The sequence below is a fragment of the Leptonychotes weddellii genome, chromosome 5, assembly GCF_054177405.1.
Source record: "Leptonychotes weddellii isolate Sample4059 chromosome 5, ASM5417740v2, whole genome shotgun sequence".
Taxonomy (NCBI): domain Eukaryota; kingdom Metazoa; phylum Chordata; class Mammalia; order Carnivora; family Phocidae; genus Leptonychotes; species Leptonychotes weddellii.
The window spans coordinates 70,924,208-70,943,097 of NC_138373.1; the positions used below are offsets into that span (position 1 = coordinate 70,924,208).

At 48.1% G+C, this 18,890-nt stretch overlaps 1 protein-coding gene across 4 annotated transcripts in view; it reads left to right on the top strand.

The window, feature by feature from the left end:
- The first annotated feature begins 4,452 nt into the window (after positions 1 to 4,452).
- KCNA6 (potassium voltage-gated channel subfamily A member 6) overlaps positions 4,453 to 18,890 on the top strand; it is a 56,915-nt gene continuing 42,477 nt past the window's right edge. For all 4 annotated transcript variants that reach the window (XM_081821079.1, XM_081821078.1, XM_031034834.2 and 1 more), the window contains exon 1: positions 4,453 to 9,414. In XM_081821079.1, the coding sequence (XP_081677205.1) occupies positions 4,645 to 6,231 (1,587 nt within the window). In that variant the 5' untranslated portion in view covers positions 4,453 to 4,644 and the 3' untranslated portion in view covers positions 6,232 to 9,414. The remainder of the gene's footprint in view (positions 9,415 to 18,890) is intronic.

Below are 18,890 nucleotides of genomic sequence, written 5' to 3' on the forward strand. Positions count from 1 at the left end.
ATAAAAGAAGCCTGGAAAATAGGATAGAATGCTAATTTACATACCTGGGATGAGTACATTTTAAACTCCAGGGCAGAGATACTAATATAAATGGTTATCAAATTATGTGGCACATTGTTATGTACTCATCTTGGTTAGTACATACATCCATTTTCAGGTGGTTCCTCCCTACTGTGACCTTTTTCTTCCCACGCTGTGCTCCTGATCTGATGCAGATATTGTGCTCATTTGGAAGTCAGCATGACCCTGTGAAGATGCGAATCCGGGACAACATCTTCTCCTGGTTTTCTTTTGACCCCACTGACCACCCCTTGGTCTCCTTTGCTGGCTCCTCTTCCTCCTGAACTTGAACTGTGAATTGTAAAGTACTGTGCAGGACTTGGTCTTGGTTATGTTTCTCTTCATTGTCCATATTATGTCTCTCTAGAAGATGTCAGTGCCATGGGCTTAAATATTTCTAAATATTTTACATTCACAAATCACTCATTTCTTTTCCATATTCCAGGCCTGAATAAATAACCACTTCTCAATGTCTTTATTTGCATGTCTAATTTACCTCTCCAATTTAACATTTCTGAACATGAGGTCTTGATTGATCCCAACCTGTTTATTTATTTTTTTTAAAGATTTTATTTATTTGAGAGAGAGAGAGCACTAGAAGAAGAGAGAGAGAGTGCGAGCTCGAGTGGGGGGAGGAGCAGAGGGAAGGGAGAAGCAGACTCCCCGCTGAGCAGGAAGCCCAATGCTCAACCAACTGAGCAACCCAGGCACCCCTGATCCTAACCTGTTTAATTCCTTATATTCCCTTTCTTAATAAATGACACCTCTCTCCCCCGTTGCTCAAACCCCAAACCTGGAATTCCTTGATTGCTTCTCATGCCCTATCCATCACCAATTCCTGCTGATTCTCTTAAATCTCCGCCCCCCCGCCCCCACCTCATCCCCACTCTATCCCTACTTGCTTTACCTTTAGTCCAGTCCCAGTCACTATCAACCTTTTCCCAGACTACTGCAATTTCCTGGCCCATTTTCCTTTTGCCCCCTTGTAATGCATTCTCTTCACAGCCTCTGTGCAAATCATGTCTCCTCTCTGCTTGACAGCCATCCACATATTATCTCTTCTGGGGCATCTTTTCCAACCACCCTGTTCAAAGTTGAATCCTCAGGTTGATTTCTGACATAGCATCCCATTTATTTTCTCAAAGCATTTACTATAATATATAAATTTCTTCTTTATTGCTTACTGTTAAAATTTTCTGTCTAGGATGTAATGTATTTACTGCACAGACATGTAAGCTCATGAAAACAGATATTTTGTCTAGATTACTTCTAAACCCCTAGCACCTTCCAGTATGATGGGCACCCAGCTGCTTCTCAATAAATGCTTGTTAATTCTGTGAATGGCCTCTAGCATCATTGCAAATATCTGAATTTAGGCACAAGAAAAATCTGTGCTGTCATGAAATCGGTGCTCAGTGAATGTGGGGGAAATGTTCACCCGTCACTGGAAGTGGTGTTGCAGTGTGTGGATGGGGTTGTGCCTTTTGTCTTTCTTCACCTGGGAACCGGCACTTCTGAAGGTGTAATTTTACTCACTCTTCCTATATGCTAGAGAAGAATGATCTAAATATACAGGTTTTCTAAAGCTAAGAAATGAGTCTCTTTCACAAAAGAACTAAAAACAGAACTCTGATTCATGAATTTGCTAATGACTTCTCTCTCAGGGGGAACCTCCTCGTGCACAGTGAGACATCTCCCTGGGCACAGCCTCATGCCTGATGTGAAGGTAACCAGGAACGTCAGCTCTGATGTAGGCTGGCGAGAAGCACCAGCCAGACTTAACCCAGGGGTACTCAAATGTGATTCCTTTCACCATGTTAGACTTTGCACCCTCCTGGCGGAATGCAGGTTTTTTTTCCCCATGCTTCCCCAACATTTGTTTTGAAGAGTTACTGACCTAGTTGACAGCCTCATGAATAAAAACAGCAATGACAAAAACAAGCATGCAAATGAATAATTCATTATAAATTTTGAAAACAAGGACAAAAAGAGTAAATCAATTTATAATCCAGAAAATAATTGCAGATAATTGGACAAGGGTGAAAGAGTATCTTCTGTATTGTGTCTGTTGATGTTTCCTTTTCTTCTCTTTTACATTTTTTTTTTTTTGAATGGAGTGACTTGCATGAAGTCTAAATTGCTTAATTACATAGCCTGTAAATAGGGAAACTGTGGACTGGGTGACTGGGTGCCCTTGCTTTCTCACCTTTCACTGAAACATGCAAGGTGAGGGGAGGAAGTGGAAACTAAAAGCACAGGCACAGAGAGGAAGCAGAGTCTGTCTACACCTCCTGAAGCAACAGCTCAGAGAATGTAGATGCAATGAGATGCTAGCCTCTCTCCTATGCATTCACTACCTGACCTCTGCCCTACGCATCCAGAAGACTTCGTTTCTACTCCCCCCAACCCCTCTGGCAGTGGATGCTGCTGTGAACCACTGTGGTTTTAAAAAACTGGGCAATACAAAGAATTCTTGCTTGTATCTTGTAGTTTGAGATTACCTTTATGTATCATTCCTGTCATTATCAGCAATGAACCCTTACCAATGATATAAAATGAACAAGAAGCTACACAAAAGAACTTGTAGTCATCAGCCAATTAATTTTGGCCACAGACAACCAGGAAGGGAGAAACTGGGGCAAAGAGAAGCAAATGTCAACCATACCTGGAAGTGGCAGTCTGAAAAAATCAGAGCAATCCTCTTCCACCAAACTCTAACCTGTCTGGTCTAGTAAAGAAAGACTATATGGTTTCCAGTGGAAATGGATAGAAAACCATTCTTACTGCTTCCCTCCTGGAGAGTTAGGGCAAGAGTCCCTAACATCAATCTTTGGTCCCTACCCAAATACTGCCAGGTGGGTCTTCACTGTAACATTACCTAAGAGCAGAGGCCATCTTTCTCATAGGGTTGTGAGACAGACGGGGCTGTGAGGGACATAGCACCTGGAATGCGGCCAGCACATATTAGATGCTCAGTAAATGTAGCCATTATTTTTTTCCCCAACATTCTTACATACCACTTTCCACTCATCCCCTGCTCTCTTTTCTTGCCTGTGCAATAAGAAGGCATTCCCCGATGAGCTCCCAGGGAGGCTGGGAACAAATGAATTCCAGGGTGTGCTTCCCTGTACCAGGATACCTCTGAGATACCACCATCTTCTGGTTCTTTCTTCACTGGGGCTGCTGCCTAAGTCCCCAGAACTCCCCTGGAAAACTTCTGACGCGAAAGGCAATGGGAGACTTCCCAACCCCTTCTCTGCTACCACTTTGCTACTCTAGAACAGTTGCAGCCTTGCCCTCCCAGGTTCGCAAAGGGAGGTATGGATTCTCTGGGGACTTACACTGGAATACTATCTAAATTGGAAGCTCTGAAGACTTCTACAGATGCTTTCTCTCTCTCTCTCTTAAGTAGATTAGGGAAGCTGGCAAATGGGTCTTCGCAAATACCGAGGGACAAAATATGATTCGATTTTTTTTTCATTAGATTTCTGGATGAGTGGAGGTACAGTGCTCCGTGTTATGTGTCGTATGGTGGGGCGGGGTGTGTTTTCTCATCGGTGAAATGCATTGCGCAGATCACCTCCCGTAAACTGAAATGAGGAAAGCTGATTGAGGAGGTGGAGGGGGTGTGCTATTAGGGTGCTGCTGCTTGTTTAGGGGGCCGCGATTGTGAACGCGAGCAAGGGAGAGGCGTGCCAGGCGAGCGCGGGAAAGATTACTGGTGAGGGAAGTGTGTGTCTATTTCCACAGCGCCCTGGCTCGCGGCAGCCCCTGGCTGGGCGAGGGGTGTGATGTGAGAGTGGGGTGGGAGGGGGCAGCAGGCGGGGCCTGCCACGTCACTTGGAGAGTGAGTGTTGGGAAGGAAGGGCAGAGCGGAGAGCCGAGCCGCTGCCGTTGCAGCTGCCGCGGCTGCAGCGAAGGCTTGGGCGGTGGGGAGGTGGGTCCCCGCGCCCTGGCGCCGGGGCAGCCGCAGGGCCCTCTGCGAGGCCTGCAGCGCGACTCACAGGGAGGAGGTGGCGGCTGTGGCGGCGGGAACGGCGACCTTGGCCAGACGGAGCCCGCGGTGCACGTAGGGCGGAGGCCGAGCCCCGCCAGGAGTCTCCGCCGAGCCGGAGGGAGGCGCATCTGGCGCTTCGCTCCCAGCGGCTGCCGGGGGGCTTGAGCGGCTGGAGAAACGCAGTGGGAGCCGGGAAGAGCTAACCCGTCCGGAGGGCGGACCCCCGCGTCCTGGAGCCCAGTCTCAGGCACGGCAGGGGGCGAAGCCACGCGTCTTTTCGGGCAGCCCGTTTCACACGCGCCAGTTTGCGGTTCCAGGTATCCCAGTAAGCTGTGGCACCCAAGCGCGGATATCTGGAGGCGCGGAGCTCAATCCTCTGCGTGCGGGTCCCCTCTCCAGACCTAGCCTTGCAGAGACCGGGGCTTCGGGGCTCACAGACCCAGCGGCCAGGCCAGACCGCGAGCTCGGAGGAGCGCGAGCCCCACCCTACACGGAGGGCGCCGCTGAGAGCGGGGAAGAGGTGCCGCGCTCCAGAGGTTGTGTCGTGGGCGCCGTCCTAGTGGCGGGGAGCGCACCGCGGAGGGGACATGAGGTCGGAGAAATCCCTGACGCTGGCGGCGCCGGGGGAGGTCCGTGGGCCGGAGGGGGAGCAACAGGATGCGGGAGATTTCCCGGAGGCCGGCGGGGGCGGGGGCTGCTGTAGTAGCGAGCGCCTGGTGATCAATATCTCTGGGCTGCGCTTCGAGACGCAACTGCGCACCCTGTCGCTGTTTCCCGACACGCTGCTGGGAGACCCCGGTCGCAGAGTCCGCTTCTTCGACCCTCTGAGGAACGAGTACTTCTTCGACCGCAACCGGCCCAGCTTCGACGCCATCCTCTACTACTACCAGTCCGGGGGCCGCCTGCGGAGGCCGGTCAACGTGCCCCTGGACATCTTCCTGGAGGAGATCCGCTTCTACCAGCTGGGGGACGAGGCCCTGGCGGCTTTCCGGGAGGACGAGGGCTGCCTGCCCGAAGGTGGCGAGGACGAGAAGCCACTGCCCTCCCAGCCCTTCCAGCGCCAGGTCTGGCTTCTCTTCGAGTATCCTGAGAGCTCAGGCCCCGCCAGGGGCATCGCCATCGTCTCCGTGTTGGTCATTCTCATCTCCATCGTCATCTTTTGCTTGGAGACCTTGCCCCAGTTCCGTGCAGATGGTCGAGGTGGAAGCAATGGTGTGAGCAGAGACTCCCCAATTTCCAGGGGTAGTCAAGAGGAAGACGAAGATGAAGAGGATTCCTATACCTTTCATCCTGGCCTCCCCCCGGGGAGCATGGTGGCAGGTGGCTCATCCTCACTAAGTACTCTTGGGGGCTCTTTCTTTACTGACCCATTCTTTCTGGTGGAGACCCTATGCATAGTTTGGTTCACTTTTGAGCTCCTGGTTCGCTTTTCTGCCTGCCCCAGCAAGCCAGCTTTCTTCCGCAACATCATGAACATCATTGACTTGGTGGCCATCTTCCCCTACTTCATCACCCTGGGCACTGAGCTGGTACAGCAGCAGGAGCAGCAGTCGGCCAGTGGAGGCGGTGGCCAGAACGGGCAGCAGGCCATGTCCCTGGCCATCCTCAGAGTGATCCGCCTGGTCCGGGTGTTCCGCATCTTCAAGCTCTCCCGCCACTCCAAGGGGCTCCAGATCCTGGGCAAGACCTTGCAGGCCTCCATGCGGGAGCTGGGCCTGCTCATCTTCTTCCTCTTCATCGGGGTCATCCTCTTTTCCAGTGCCGTCTACTTCGCAGAGGCCGACGATGATGATTCACTCTTTCCCAGCATCCCAGATGCCTTCTGGTGGGCAGTGGTTACAATGACCACGGTAGGTTATGGAGACATGTACCCCATGACTGTGGGGGGCAAGATCGTGGGCTCGCTGTGTGCCATCGCTGGGGTCCTCACCATCGCCCTGCCTGTGCCCGTCATTGTCTCCAACTTCAACTACTTCTACCACCGGGAGACGGAGCAGGAGGAGCAAGGCCAGTATACCCATGTCACTTGTGGGCAGCCTGCACCAGACCTGAAGGCAGCCGACAGTGGACTTGGCAAGCCTGAATTCTCCGAGACCGCTAGGGAACGGAGACCCAGCTACCTTCCTCCTCCACATCGGGCATATGCAGAGAAAAGGATGCTCACTGAGGTTTGACAGATGCAGGCAGGGCGTGAATGAAAAGGACGACCCTGAGCAAACAGCCTCAGGCTTCCTTCTCATTCTCCACTCCCTTCACCCAAGCTCCAGACGAATTCCTGATTCCCTCCCCTGCACTGGGTCCAGATACCTGGACTGTCAACCTTGTTGCTTGATCTCTCCAGCATTCAAGGTTTATCCATCTAAATGACATTCTTGAAATTCTAACGGTGCCACCCATTCATGCCCATCTTCTGTCACGTGGATGAGATTTCCATCTGACCTTCCCTCATGACTAAATTTTCATGTCTGGGGCTTGTAATATCTCTAGGAACAGAGATGTCAACAGGATGGAAACCAGGCATACCTGGGTCCTATTTCTCTCCTTGGCGTCCTTTGCTTTGGGGCATACACCTGTCAGCTTTTGGCTACGTGGTAACTAGCAGAAGCTGGAAGACAGAAACAGCGTTCATCTTTCTGTTTTATTCCCTGCCCTGTAACATCTGCTGGTCATCCTGCAGAAGACCCTTGGTAAAGCCTTTAGCTGCACAGCCTCCAAATTTGTTATTCATCTCGAATCTTGGAAGGAATTAGAGAAACTGCAATTAAACTTAGCCATTTGGAGGACATTAGAGTCAGTCCCAGACCAAAGGGGCCAAAGGATTCCTCCAGGTGTGTCCTGGCACAGTGGATATCAGCCTTTGGTCTACATTCAATTCTTCCCTCCCTGACTGTCTAGCTTCCAGGAAGGTTCCTTCTCAGAGCCAAATACTCCTTTTGTGCAAGTGCCTTCCTGTGCAGAGGAACTGGAAAGAGGGAACCACAGAGCCAGGAGAAATGGCTGAATAGAGTCAAGCAACTAGCCTGACCGCATCATCTAAGGAGAGGTATCACTTAAAGCAGACATTGTCATCTGGGAGGCGTGCAAAGAGGAACCCTGTTGCAGATGGGAAATTTCTCTCCCACAATTTCCCCCAACCCTCTCAGGCCCCCCCACCCTTCTTCCTGGGAATTTGACTTAGGATTGCAGTTGAAGGTTTTCCAAAGCAAACTCTAGCTTCAACCTGCAGACAGGTAAAAGCATCCATTGGATGCTAACGTGGGGTTCTTCCCATTTTAGGGGCAATGAAGTAGGTTTAGAGTAAGGAAGAAACATCATTCCTTTGTTGACAGCCTCACTGTTAGAGGTTTTTTTGCTGAGTCAAGCAAACATTCCCCTGCTCTGCCCCTTGGAGCTGCAGCTGACCTGCTCTAACTGGTAAGGTAATGTGGCGGTGTTACCACCGGATAAGCCATCCTCTTCTAGCGTGAAACTGCTGCCTTCATCCCACCTGCCCACTTCCCCTCATCTCTCTCCTGGTAACATTGTCGTTTGTTTGTTGCCTTGAAAAACTGTGATGTACTGTTCTGAGCTCTTCTGGGTGCAGTTCAGAAACCGAAAGGACTGTTAACATGTTTTAAATTTTATATCTATGCTTTAAGACTCTTTGATGAGAATGTCTCTTAAAAAAATTATTTTCTCAAGGAGCAACTTATGAAGGATGGCCTTTTGAGGGTTTTCTTGAGAGACACTGTGGCTCCTGTGAGGGCCAGATCTAAATCTGGATTTTGCCACAGCCTGACAGGGTAACTTGGGCGCCACAGTTCCTCTCTGTGCCTCAGTTTCCCCACCCATTAAATGGGAACATTAATGTCTTCCCCCCCTACCTCGTGGGGAATGTCAATGAACTCATCTGGGAAGCTGGGGATGATGCTATGCAAATGTGTGAATTTTAGTAAGGAACTTGAGTTTTTAGTTCATTAGCCTGTTTTCCTATCTCCCAGAGGCAAAACCTCTCTGCAGGTTTTGCCCAAGATCCAAAGCCCAAGAGTAGGCTATCCTGGGCTATTGGCTCTTTAAGTCCCTGTTTAGCCTCTTGAACTGGGCCTCAGTCTCTCTTCTTACCCTTCAGCAAGGAGGATACTCTTTAGATAGGTTCAGTGGGATCCTTCCAGGGCCAGAGGCAGCCTTGATTGGGAGCTTGGCTTCTCCAAACCTGAAATACAGATAAGAGGAGTTCATGATTCAGAAATCTGCTCCGAGGCCATAAAGTTCTGGTTTTCCAAATGCCTTCAGTTACTTCTGGCTATTTGGGGAAAGGAGAAGGGCCCACTACAGAGGTAATGGGGATGATTTCAGTGAGGGTAAATGTTGGAACATGTATGCATGTATCTCTATATGTGTGTATGTGATCATCCTCATCACCATCCCTAATCAAACATTTCCTTTTCAAGTCAGAGCATGCCTGAAAGTAAAGGGTTTGTGGAGAGCTGGGCTCTCCAGGGACTCTGGTTGCCATAGCAACCTTCCAGACTGTTCTCTCTATCTTCTGATTTGGGCAGCAAGGGAGAACAGGAGACTACATATTCCCAGCTTCTGAAATGGGAACACCTCCTACATAGTGCTTTAGGGGCTGGTAATGACCAGTAGGATGTGTGACCTTTGGAAAATGGGGGGGGACGCAGTTCCCCCAAACTTTCTCCCTGGACCTTTCTTCCTGGTTTCCCCATCCAGTCATCGAAGCTGCCTCATCTCACCCCTGATTCTTCAGAAATTTGAATGCTAAGCAACTGCCAGTTAAACCAGTGTCAATATTATCTTTTTCAAAATGACAAAGGGAGACTTGGAGGGGACATGCTCCTCAAGAGGCGGCCAGGCTGGGCCTTGCCGAGAGTCCTGACAGTTATAGTCCATGACAGTATCATGGAACTGCCATCTCCTCAGAGAGAGGCTCCTCCCTGCTCTCAGAGAGACCGAGAGAAATGACACTTCTTCCTCCCGGGGAATTATCTAGCTCTGTTCCTAGCAATCTCATAGGTGGCTCTTCTCAAGACATCGAAGAAATACGGAGAGGCTGTGACCTGACCTAGTTTCTGTGAAGGATTTTGCCAAGCGATCCCTCTGACTCTGAGCCTCTTTGTGTGGATTTTGTGCCCCGAGCATCGAGAGAAGACGCATTCTGTGCTGCCTGAGACGGCTGGGGTGGCGATTTCCCAGCTGCCAGCAAAGGCAAGGGTCAGGCCTCCGTTACACCTGACTCGCCGGCAGGAGCTCCCAAATGCCTTCCTGGATCTGTCAGGCTCAGCTGAGATGTGGGATAGTCCTCCTGCCTGATCATCCCTAAGGAGAGAGGTGGAGAGCTGGCCGCCTTTGCACCAGAGGTAGGTTCTCCTGTTGGGGAACTTTGTTCCTGGCTCGGCGCTCTGGGCCAGATTATAACTCGGGGAGGGGAGCACATCATCCTGGAGACCCGGGGCTTTGAAGTCCTCGTCCTCAGTGACCATCTTCCTCTCCTTCTGTGTATATTCTGTGACTTCCTGTACTTTACTCTCCTTCCTCCATTTCTGTTCCCTCACTGCTGCCTCACGCACCCTTTCTAGTCACCTCCTTTTCTCTTCACTCCCCTCCCCTTCTCTTAGGTGTTCTCATTTTCATGGCATTTTTTTTTTTTGCCTTCTTCTCACATTTCTGGCTTTTGCCCTGCTGTTGTTTTAATCTCTTCCTCCTTCTCTATGTGTCTTTCTTTCTTTCTCCCTCTCTCCACCTTTTTAGTGGCAGGGAGCAGCTGTACCATTTCTGTTGAGATCACACCTTGAACTCTAGGATAGCAGTGATCTCAGGTGTTTGCTAAGAAGGCTGTTCTCCAGCTGGAGGACACCCCCCCCACACACAATTCCCTGCCAGTTCAGTGTCCTGTCCTTTCCTGCCAAGCTCGCCCCTGTGATCACAAGTTCTGAATTTATGGAGCAAGATGAGTTTGCGCTGGGTTTAGAAAAATGTCTCTGCAGAAATTTCCTGAATCTTCAAAAATAAAAGAGAGAAGGAAAAAGAAAAGAGGGGGAGAGAGAGAGAGAACCCCTAAGTCCCCCAACCTTAAGAAACTTACAGAAAGGTTCCAAACAAAACAAAAGAACAGTAGGAACAGTAAGCTAAACACAAAAACAAGAACTTAGTAGGAAATGGAATTAGGAGTGGAATTAGCCTAGAAAAAGCCTTAACTCAGAAGTGGCCCTCAAGCTGCCCTTAGTTCACTTGAAGGCTCTCATAGCATCCAGCTGTCTCTCTTGCACACTGAAGGCAGGACAAAGTAAGGGCATATATCCCAGGGGTGCCAGGTGCAGGGGACACTCCTTGACAAGATGGATTAAAATTCTCTACCCAGTTCTTAAGGGGAGCTGTGCCCTCTCCTTGCTGGAGGTGGTAGGCTGTAGGTAGTCCCCCCTGCATTAGGATGGGGCGGGGGTGAGGCAGATGGGGTGGGGTGGGGTGGAGGGTAATGGACATTTTCTAAAACATGTGATAGTTGTTTAACTCTATACATTAACCAAAAAAAGTCATTGGATTGTGGGGGGGTGGGGAGAAGTGGCATGGGGCTGATAACCTGAGAGTTTCACACCTTGTTTGTTTGGTTTTATAAATCTAGAAGGTTAGCATCTCTAAAGATGGACCAGTCTAAATATCTAGGATGGAATGACAGTTTTTTCCTTCTGCCACTTGGGGACACTTCAGAGCTTTCATGCACTTGCTCCTTGCTACTCAAATACATTGCCAAGAACTGCCCTCTTTTTTTTTTTTTTAATTTTGACAATCAAATCACTGTGGGATTTTTCCTCTTTGCTCAAGCAAAAGAAAGGTCAAAGCCATTTTTGGTAAGTGCAGAGCATGATTAGCATGTATTGGGCTTGGGTGAGTATGCTGGGCATTATTCATTACATAGGACTAAGGCAGTGAACTTGCCTGAGGGGTTCATACTTTGCTGGCAAAACAAAAACAAAGAAGAAAAGCTTCAAAATCCCCACCAACCAACCAAAAAACGCCACCTAGTCTCTGCACCTGTAAACTCAGAATTCCTTAAGAAATTGTACAGGAGTCAAGGTTTTATTCTGCTGGCCTCCTTCCCAGCCTCCTCCCTTTACAGCCACTGTGGGGTCCGCAGTCTTTGGTGCTTTGGGCAAACAGAAGTCAGCTCACCCGGCTCCAGGTTTGTTCATCAGACATTGCTCTCCTGCTCTCACTTGCCTTTTGCTTACTGGGACCCATCCGTCCCTCCCCTTGGTGCTTCTCCTCACATAACACTTTCCAGTCCTGCTGCTTTTGGCAGTATTTCTGTCATCCAGCATCTCCGCACAAATGCCAAAATGGATTCCCAGAGAATATTGTCCTCCCGGGACAATCTGGCTGCCGTGCCAGCTCTGATCGGTTTTGACTGTGTGTTCTTGCCCTGGGGAGAGAGGTGGGGTCTGATTCTAGCTTGTCAAGGTCACTTAGGGAAGGACATTCTTTAAACCGTAGGATTTCCTCTCTCCGTTCTGCTTTATACCGGGCTGCCTCGGGTGGCACAGATTAGCTTCTGGCAGAATAAGGCCCAGAGCTTGGGGATTTAGTGGGAGAGGGAACTTGCCAGATTCAGGCCACTGGGAATACAAGACAGATGGGTTCTTAGTTCTCATGTTACCGTGTCTCCCAATGAAACACCTTCCTGTTCTAGGCTTGAGGTCCCTGGGGGGTTGGAGATTGTCATGTCATGTCCCTTTGCTCTGAGCCCCTAGAGAGAGGAGTTCACCCTGCCTCCCTGTCCCTTCTTCATTCTCACTCCCTTGGTACCCTAAAGAGGGGGTGAAAGTCTATTTGCAACCACTTCTGAAGGACAAACTGGGTGCTGACTCCCTCATCCCCAGAACAACAGAGCAAAAGGGGCCGTAAGTATCATTAATACTGGTCTCATCTTGGCTATCACTTAAACTACTTGGGGGCCTAACCCGGGTGGGGGTTTATAACAATTTTTTTTTTTTTTTAAACATAACTCTGACCTCATCGCTGTTACTATGAAGAGGCTTTTCCCCAAGTCTGCCTTGGGCCTCAGCAGACACTCTTTGCCTGCCCCTGGAAAACATCTTGGATCCTGAAGCAGCCTCCGCTGCAGGCTGCAGGGAGCACAGACAGACCCTTGCTCTTTGGTGAGCGCAAAACCAACATTTCAAAAGGAAATCACAGCCACGCAGTCTGCTGGTGCTGCTATTTTTGACGTGCTCGCTGTTCTCTCAGGGCTTGACAACCTCAGTCTCCAGGAGACAGATAGACCAGCTCTTGGCAGCAGGGACATTTTGCTTTGAAAAAGAACACAGGAAGACAGTCTTGCAGCTGGGAGGGGCCAGGAAGACAGGCCATTCCTTCCCTCTCCTCCAGGAGGCTCGGCACCTGGCTGGCGGGGTCCAGGGTCCATAGGTCTAAGGCTAGGGCACCGTCCTTGCCCGGTGAATTCTTCCCCTGCTTTGGTCCTCCCCAGTGGGAGTGGTCCTAGCAAGAATGAGGATGGCACCATTCATTTAAAAAAGCATTTAAAATGCCTTCAATGCTTTCAAACATATTGTCATATAATAAAAGTTTAAGAGCAACGAAAAGGACTCTGGAGCTAAGTTTCCCGGATTCAAATCCCACCTTGCCACTTGCCTGCTAGGTGACATGGAGCAAGTTCTAAAACTGCTCTGTGCCTCAGTTTCCCTTTCTGCAAAGGGGGGGATAATAATAGTACCAATCTCACGGAGCTGTTTTGAGGATTACATGAACTAATATATGTGCAGTGTTTATGTAATATGTAATAATAGGTACGTGGTATAATATGTAACAATATATAAGCACTATACAAAGATTGGCTGTTATTACTATTATCCTACAACAACCAAATGAGGTTGGCGGGCTAGGCATTGTTTTCCTCTGGCAGATAAGACGGTTGAGGCTCAGAGGGCATGTTCAAGGGCACACAACTAATGTGTGACCCGTCGTCCTCAGGGGAGACATAATTTACAGAACTCAGTGAGGGTCCAATTAATACTAAACAAGAAGAGGGAATGGATTTGTGGTCCCTAAATGTGTATATGGGCTTTTATTTACATGCCAATTTGTCTCTTTGAGGGAAAACCAGCAGACGTCCTGTCTCTCTCCCCACTCCTCTCTGTATATAGTTATATATCTCACAGAGCCATAATCTAACATAGCTATATATCTCACTTAGCTATATATATATGCATATATATATATATACACACACACACAGATTTACACACACACACACACATACACATACACATACATATATGCAGGTTTCCCCAGCTATCCAAAAGTAGAGCATTCCTGTGAAACCTTTCATAAGCCAGATGAAGTAAAGCAAAGAAGCAATTACCATTTTGTAAAAGCAAAAATCCTCTTCGGATTTCTTTGGGTTATTGAGATCAGGTACTAACACAGGTCTTTAGTAAAAGCAAAGTGGTATTTAAAAAAAAAGTGGGGGTGGGTGCCTGGGTGGTTCAGTCAGTTGAGTGTCTGACTCTTGATTTCAGCTCAGGTCATGATCTCAGGGTTGTGAGATCAAGCCCTGTGTGGGGCCCTGCCCTCAATGGGGTGTCTGCTTGAGATTTTTCTCTCTCCCCTTCCCTCTCTCTTTCCCATCTAAAATAAATAAGTCTTTTTAAAAAAGTGGTGTAAAGGGAACTTTTGGATAGCAGGGAAAACCTGTACATCTTTCTATAGACCCTTCCTTACTACCCATCACTGTTCTCCTCCCTCCACATTTTAATATTCCCAGGGGATGGCGCTCCACTAGAGCCTTCCTCACATACTTCCTCCAGTCGTCCCCCTTGGGACAAATGCAGAGTCCCACAGTTAACCCTAAGGATAGAACACATAAGTCAGACCCCAGCTCTGTTTTCTTATACTGTTCCAGTGGCCTTCAAAATCCCACCTCCCCTCGTCCTCATCCTCAGCATCCCCCTCTGTTCCCGGGCCATCTTCACGACCCATTCCACCCCCCCCCCAGCATTTTGCAGGTGGTGACACCCTGTAACACATAGGGCGTGTTTCTGCTTCCCTTTGCTCCTTTCAGGGGGAGGAGCCAGGAGGCACTGGAGTTGGAAGAAGCTAGCTCCTCCTATTTCTGTGGGTCCCCATTTGCTTCCACTGTAGCTCTCACTGGTGGTCCCAAATCAGGCCCGAATGTTCTCCTCACCCTGTGCTCATTCCCACAGCCACTCCAGCTTGCCCAGAAGACCTGGCCCAGGCAGGGCAACGGGACTGCCCCCCACACCATTCTGACTTCTTGGCTTGCTTGCATCTGAATCAACGTTATTAGCCGCACCTCATTTAGCCTCTCCAGTTTTGTCATCTGCAAAATAGGGGAGCTAATGCCACTTGCCTCACACAGTTGTTGGGAGACTCAAACAAGCAGCACGTTAAAGAGGTTAGCAGGAAGTAAACTCTCAGCAGAGCAGGGCCAAGGGAGCCTCAGTGACATTGAACAGCCACCGTGGAGTGAGGCTGGAACCACCTGTACTCGAAAAGAAAGGCAGGATCCCTGTCGACTTCAGTTCTGTTCTCTGAAACAAACATTTAAATGAAATATGATATAAAAAATAGACTCATGGTAGCTAGCTATTTTATCCAGAAGGCTCTTTGCCTGAAGGATTCACAGCAGAATCTGTTTAAATAATGGCACCTAAGACGTGATTTAATACATAGAAATGTAATCTGAATGTACTGTAAAAATAGAATGGATATACTGGTGATATTTTTTTCAACCAAGATAGAAAACCCTTCCCAGGAGCACCAGAGCATTGGGAGGGATAGTACCTAGGGTCACAGGGACAGAACGGGGAGGGGGTTGGGAGGGGCCCTAAATGCTCCTCTTTATGAAGAAGGCTGACGCAGACAAGTGGAAAGATTAGCCCATGATCACAGGTAATTCAGGGCAAAGCTGGGTCTAGGACTCACATTTTCTAACTTCACCACCAGTATATTTTTTTTATGGAAAACAGAAACCTAAGGATTAAATTTACCAATTTTATTCATTTCCTATCCAGCCAAACTCATTAGCACAGCTGTCCGTAGGAAGTGGAATTAAGTGCTTTGTAATTTCAGCTCTCTCTTCCCTGACTTTTGAAGGTACAGAGGCAGCAGGTCTAGCTAGAGAAATTCTTCATCAGATAACCAGCTCTTGGATTTGTAAGGAACGACTAAAAAATTGTTACTCTAGTTAAGTACCAAAGGTATTTTCACACTGGGCAAAGACAGGCTCATGTTCAGGCTCTGTCTAGCCTGGGCAGCCAAGCTCTGCGCTTTTAATCTTACCAAGTAAGATGTTCTATAACCTTTTAGGGCTATAGTTTTTCTGTTAAATTTAGTGACCGGGTTGCAGGAAACTGTCACAAATTGGAAGTTAGGAAAGCAGGTTATTTGAGACTTCTGTATTTTAAGAAGGATAGGAGGGATGCAGAAAGTTAGAATCTTACCCAGGAGTGTCGATTTCTGACACCCTGGGAAACAGAAATCAGCTTCTAGATTCTTCTCTGTACTTAGCTGTCCTGGGAAAGAAAGAGAAATCACTGATGGTTACAGATTCCTTTTATAAATCATAGGACTAGTGTCAGGAAGAACAAAGTTTCCAGAAGCCATGGTGGCTGAACCATAAATCAGGTGCTCCCCAGCAGCTTTAAGGCAGTTTGGCATTGCTGGGAAGAGAGAGAAGTCTGGCATGATGGGGAAAAGAGTGTGTCTCCTGTAGGACTGCTCTCGATGCTTCAGGGAAGGGGGGTCACATTTACCCAGGAGCAGCACACACATTTGCACGTGGAGAGCCCAAGCTCTCACCCACCCACACCTAGCCACACTCTAGGCCTAGTAATTACCCTCTGCTCCTCTGGAGGTGTGTTTGTTTGTTTATTTGCTTAATTTTTTTTTCTGCACCTACAGTCTTCTGGCAGATGGTTTAATATCCCCGCAGAATTCCAAATAATAATCCCAGAGCACCTAACCCAAAACTGTGCAGCTTATTCCTGATAATAGGTCCTAAATCAGTGACTCGTGGGTCAGATACGATGCCGTGTTAAGAAATACTGGATATGAAAATTTTACCTCAATAAAACTGGGAAAAGATACAAGAAATATTGGGAGATTTCACATGCAGAGCTTGACTTTTGTTTTCTTTTGAAAAACGAAAGGTCTGGTCTTGTTGATCTGCATTTCAGCTTTCCGCCATCAGTCGGCAGGGGCTGAGTGAGCTGCCCCCTTCCAAAAGCGCAGGGGGTTCTCTTTTGCCCAGTGTCCACTGAGCCTGGGGCCATCTGTCATTTTTGTTGTGCCCACAGCATTGTTTTGGTTCTAGGTGGGAAACATGTCCTATGTGTGAATTTCTACCAAAGGTACCACGCCCGGCGCACTTCACCTGGTGACCCCGTGGACACTGGTGCATGCGGCCCCTCTCAGAGCCTTCCTTGAATGATCTCACTGAACCTCAGTGGACTGTGGGATGGGATGGGGGTAGGTGTGGTTGTTCGGAACAGAGTGAAAGGAGAAGTGAGGCCTGGCAGCACGTGCAGGAGGCAGTCACAACTTGAGACAGAACTGGGTGGCTGCTTGGAGAGAAGAGACCTGGTAGGAATCAAGAACATGCTAAGTTATGTTCTCTGTCCAATTAAGTGGGCAAGGAAATGTGTGATGCAATTCAGGATTTCCATCTAAAATTATTAAAATGCAAAAAAGGCAAACCTCGGTGTTTGGGTATTTCTGACTTGAGGCCAGCCGCCTACTTCTGTGATGTCAGATAGTGAGACATCGCTCTGTTGGTGCTGGCTGGGACTCAGCGTTATGAGTCGGGGCTCGCCAGTGGGATCCTATAGCTCTCTTGGGGAGCGTTTGCCCACCATCCGGGGGTTCTGCATCTGTGCGACACTGAGAAGCCCCTGGTCCTCCCCACACCCTTTCTTCTCTCTCTTCCTAGATTATTCCCTGTCGGTTTCAGCTCTCAGTTGGGCTCTGCTGTTTATGGGCTTACTGGCCAGAAGTGAGCTGACTGTAGAGTTGGAGCTGTGTCCAACATTATTGTATTGGGAGAGATAAGAAAGTTTCTCCTCTTTTCCTTGCTTTACCTGTTATTTCATCAGAATATTCTGGGGCCAGAGTTCAACAGCAGTTTGGGCTAGAGGCAGCTCCAAATCCTTAGGGTCCCAAGAGAGGAGCAGATTTCATGTTGGTCATCTCTTACTGGGGACAGTTTTCACTTCTGAAAACCCAAATTTAAAAGGATTCTATGACCCTTAACCCTGCTCATCCCCCTGACTCCCATACTTGCCCTTTCTAGGAGCACAGGAAAAATTAAATCAGGCTCGATTAAAGGAAATCATCATGGGTCTTCCATCTTAATGACTGTCTGTCTCACTTTTCCCCATAGATGTAGTTCTGAAAAGTTGTTTTTAATGTGTGTGCATGTGTGTGTGTACAAAAGTAACAGAATCACTTTCCTATCACAGGTGATTTTAACAGGCAGGGGCCCATTCACGTTTAAATGAAATCAGAGGATGTAGCTAAACTTAAAAGAAAGTATATGGTCTGTATAAAAATGAACTTAAATTAGTTTGTGGCATACTTCATACAATTGTAATTCCTTTGTCCAGTGGAAGGAAAAGGAATTATGGACCAAACTGAAGAATTACGGACCAGATTTGAGAAAGAGCCTTTTTATTCACTGGAGGAACTAGAGGATGTTTTTCAAAATGTATATTCAAAAGTGGGAACTCTAACAAACTCTATTACAATTTTCTCTTTTTCTTGCTGCATTCTGACTGTCCAGATGATGAATTTCCACGTGTGCAGCATGGTATCTCCCATGCCTATAGCCGTGTCAGGTGAGGCAGAATGGGAGAAATGAGGTCACGGTCCTAAGTCCCTCATGTCTGTCTGTTAACTCTGTGGGAAAGGGTGATGTCAGCCAACCCAGGAGTCAGTGCCCAGGGCTGCCACCCTGTCTGTGTAACTGTGTGGCCTTGGGAACACTGGGAACCTCTCTGAGCTGTGGTTCTCTCCTCTGTAAAATCAGGCCATTGATAGAACATCCCTCATGGTGGCCAGTGGGGTTAAAGGACATAATGCTAATTAGGTGCATCACAGGTCCTGACACACAGTAAGCATTCAATAAAAATGGGTTATTTTTTCCATGACCTCTTTCTTTTTGGACATTGAGGCATAGGCAGGGCCTCTAAAAATTGCCCAACCTTTAGAAATAATTAGAACCACTAAAAACTTATGTAAATCAAGGCCTTTAGGAAATATATGTACGATAGTTTCTCTCCCTTTGCAAATCTAGGTTTCCTGACCTAACACTGACCGTGGTTCAGTTATGTAATTATCCAATACTTGGTTGTAACATAGGTGACTCATAGAAAGGGGCTTAATGCCCTCTTAGACTGAAAACTCCCTCCCTGCTAAAACAGGCAGCAGAAAGGAATACCCAGCTGTTCTGATAATCCATTTAGAAAGAACATAAGCAATGAAGTGACTTATCCATACAAAATTCTGGGAAGCAGTGAGAATTTCCAACACACTTAGGAATTAACTGGGACTTCGAATAACTGAATGTGGACAGCCAGCCATTTACTTGCCTGACTTTTGGGCTTGCCTTGAGCTGGGAGAAGTTGCTGTAAGGAAGCTGCACAAGGACCCAGCAAGAAGGTCTCCTTGGGTGCCGAACAGGCTCAGAAATGTGCCTGTCATGATGCATTTGGGGTTGACATTCTTTGGAATTATAATACCAGCCAGTGGAAAATAGGACTCGATACAGCATTTCAGGAATATATTTCATTTGCAAGGAAGT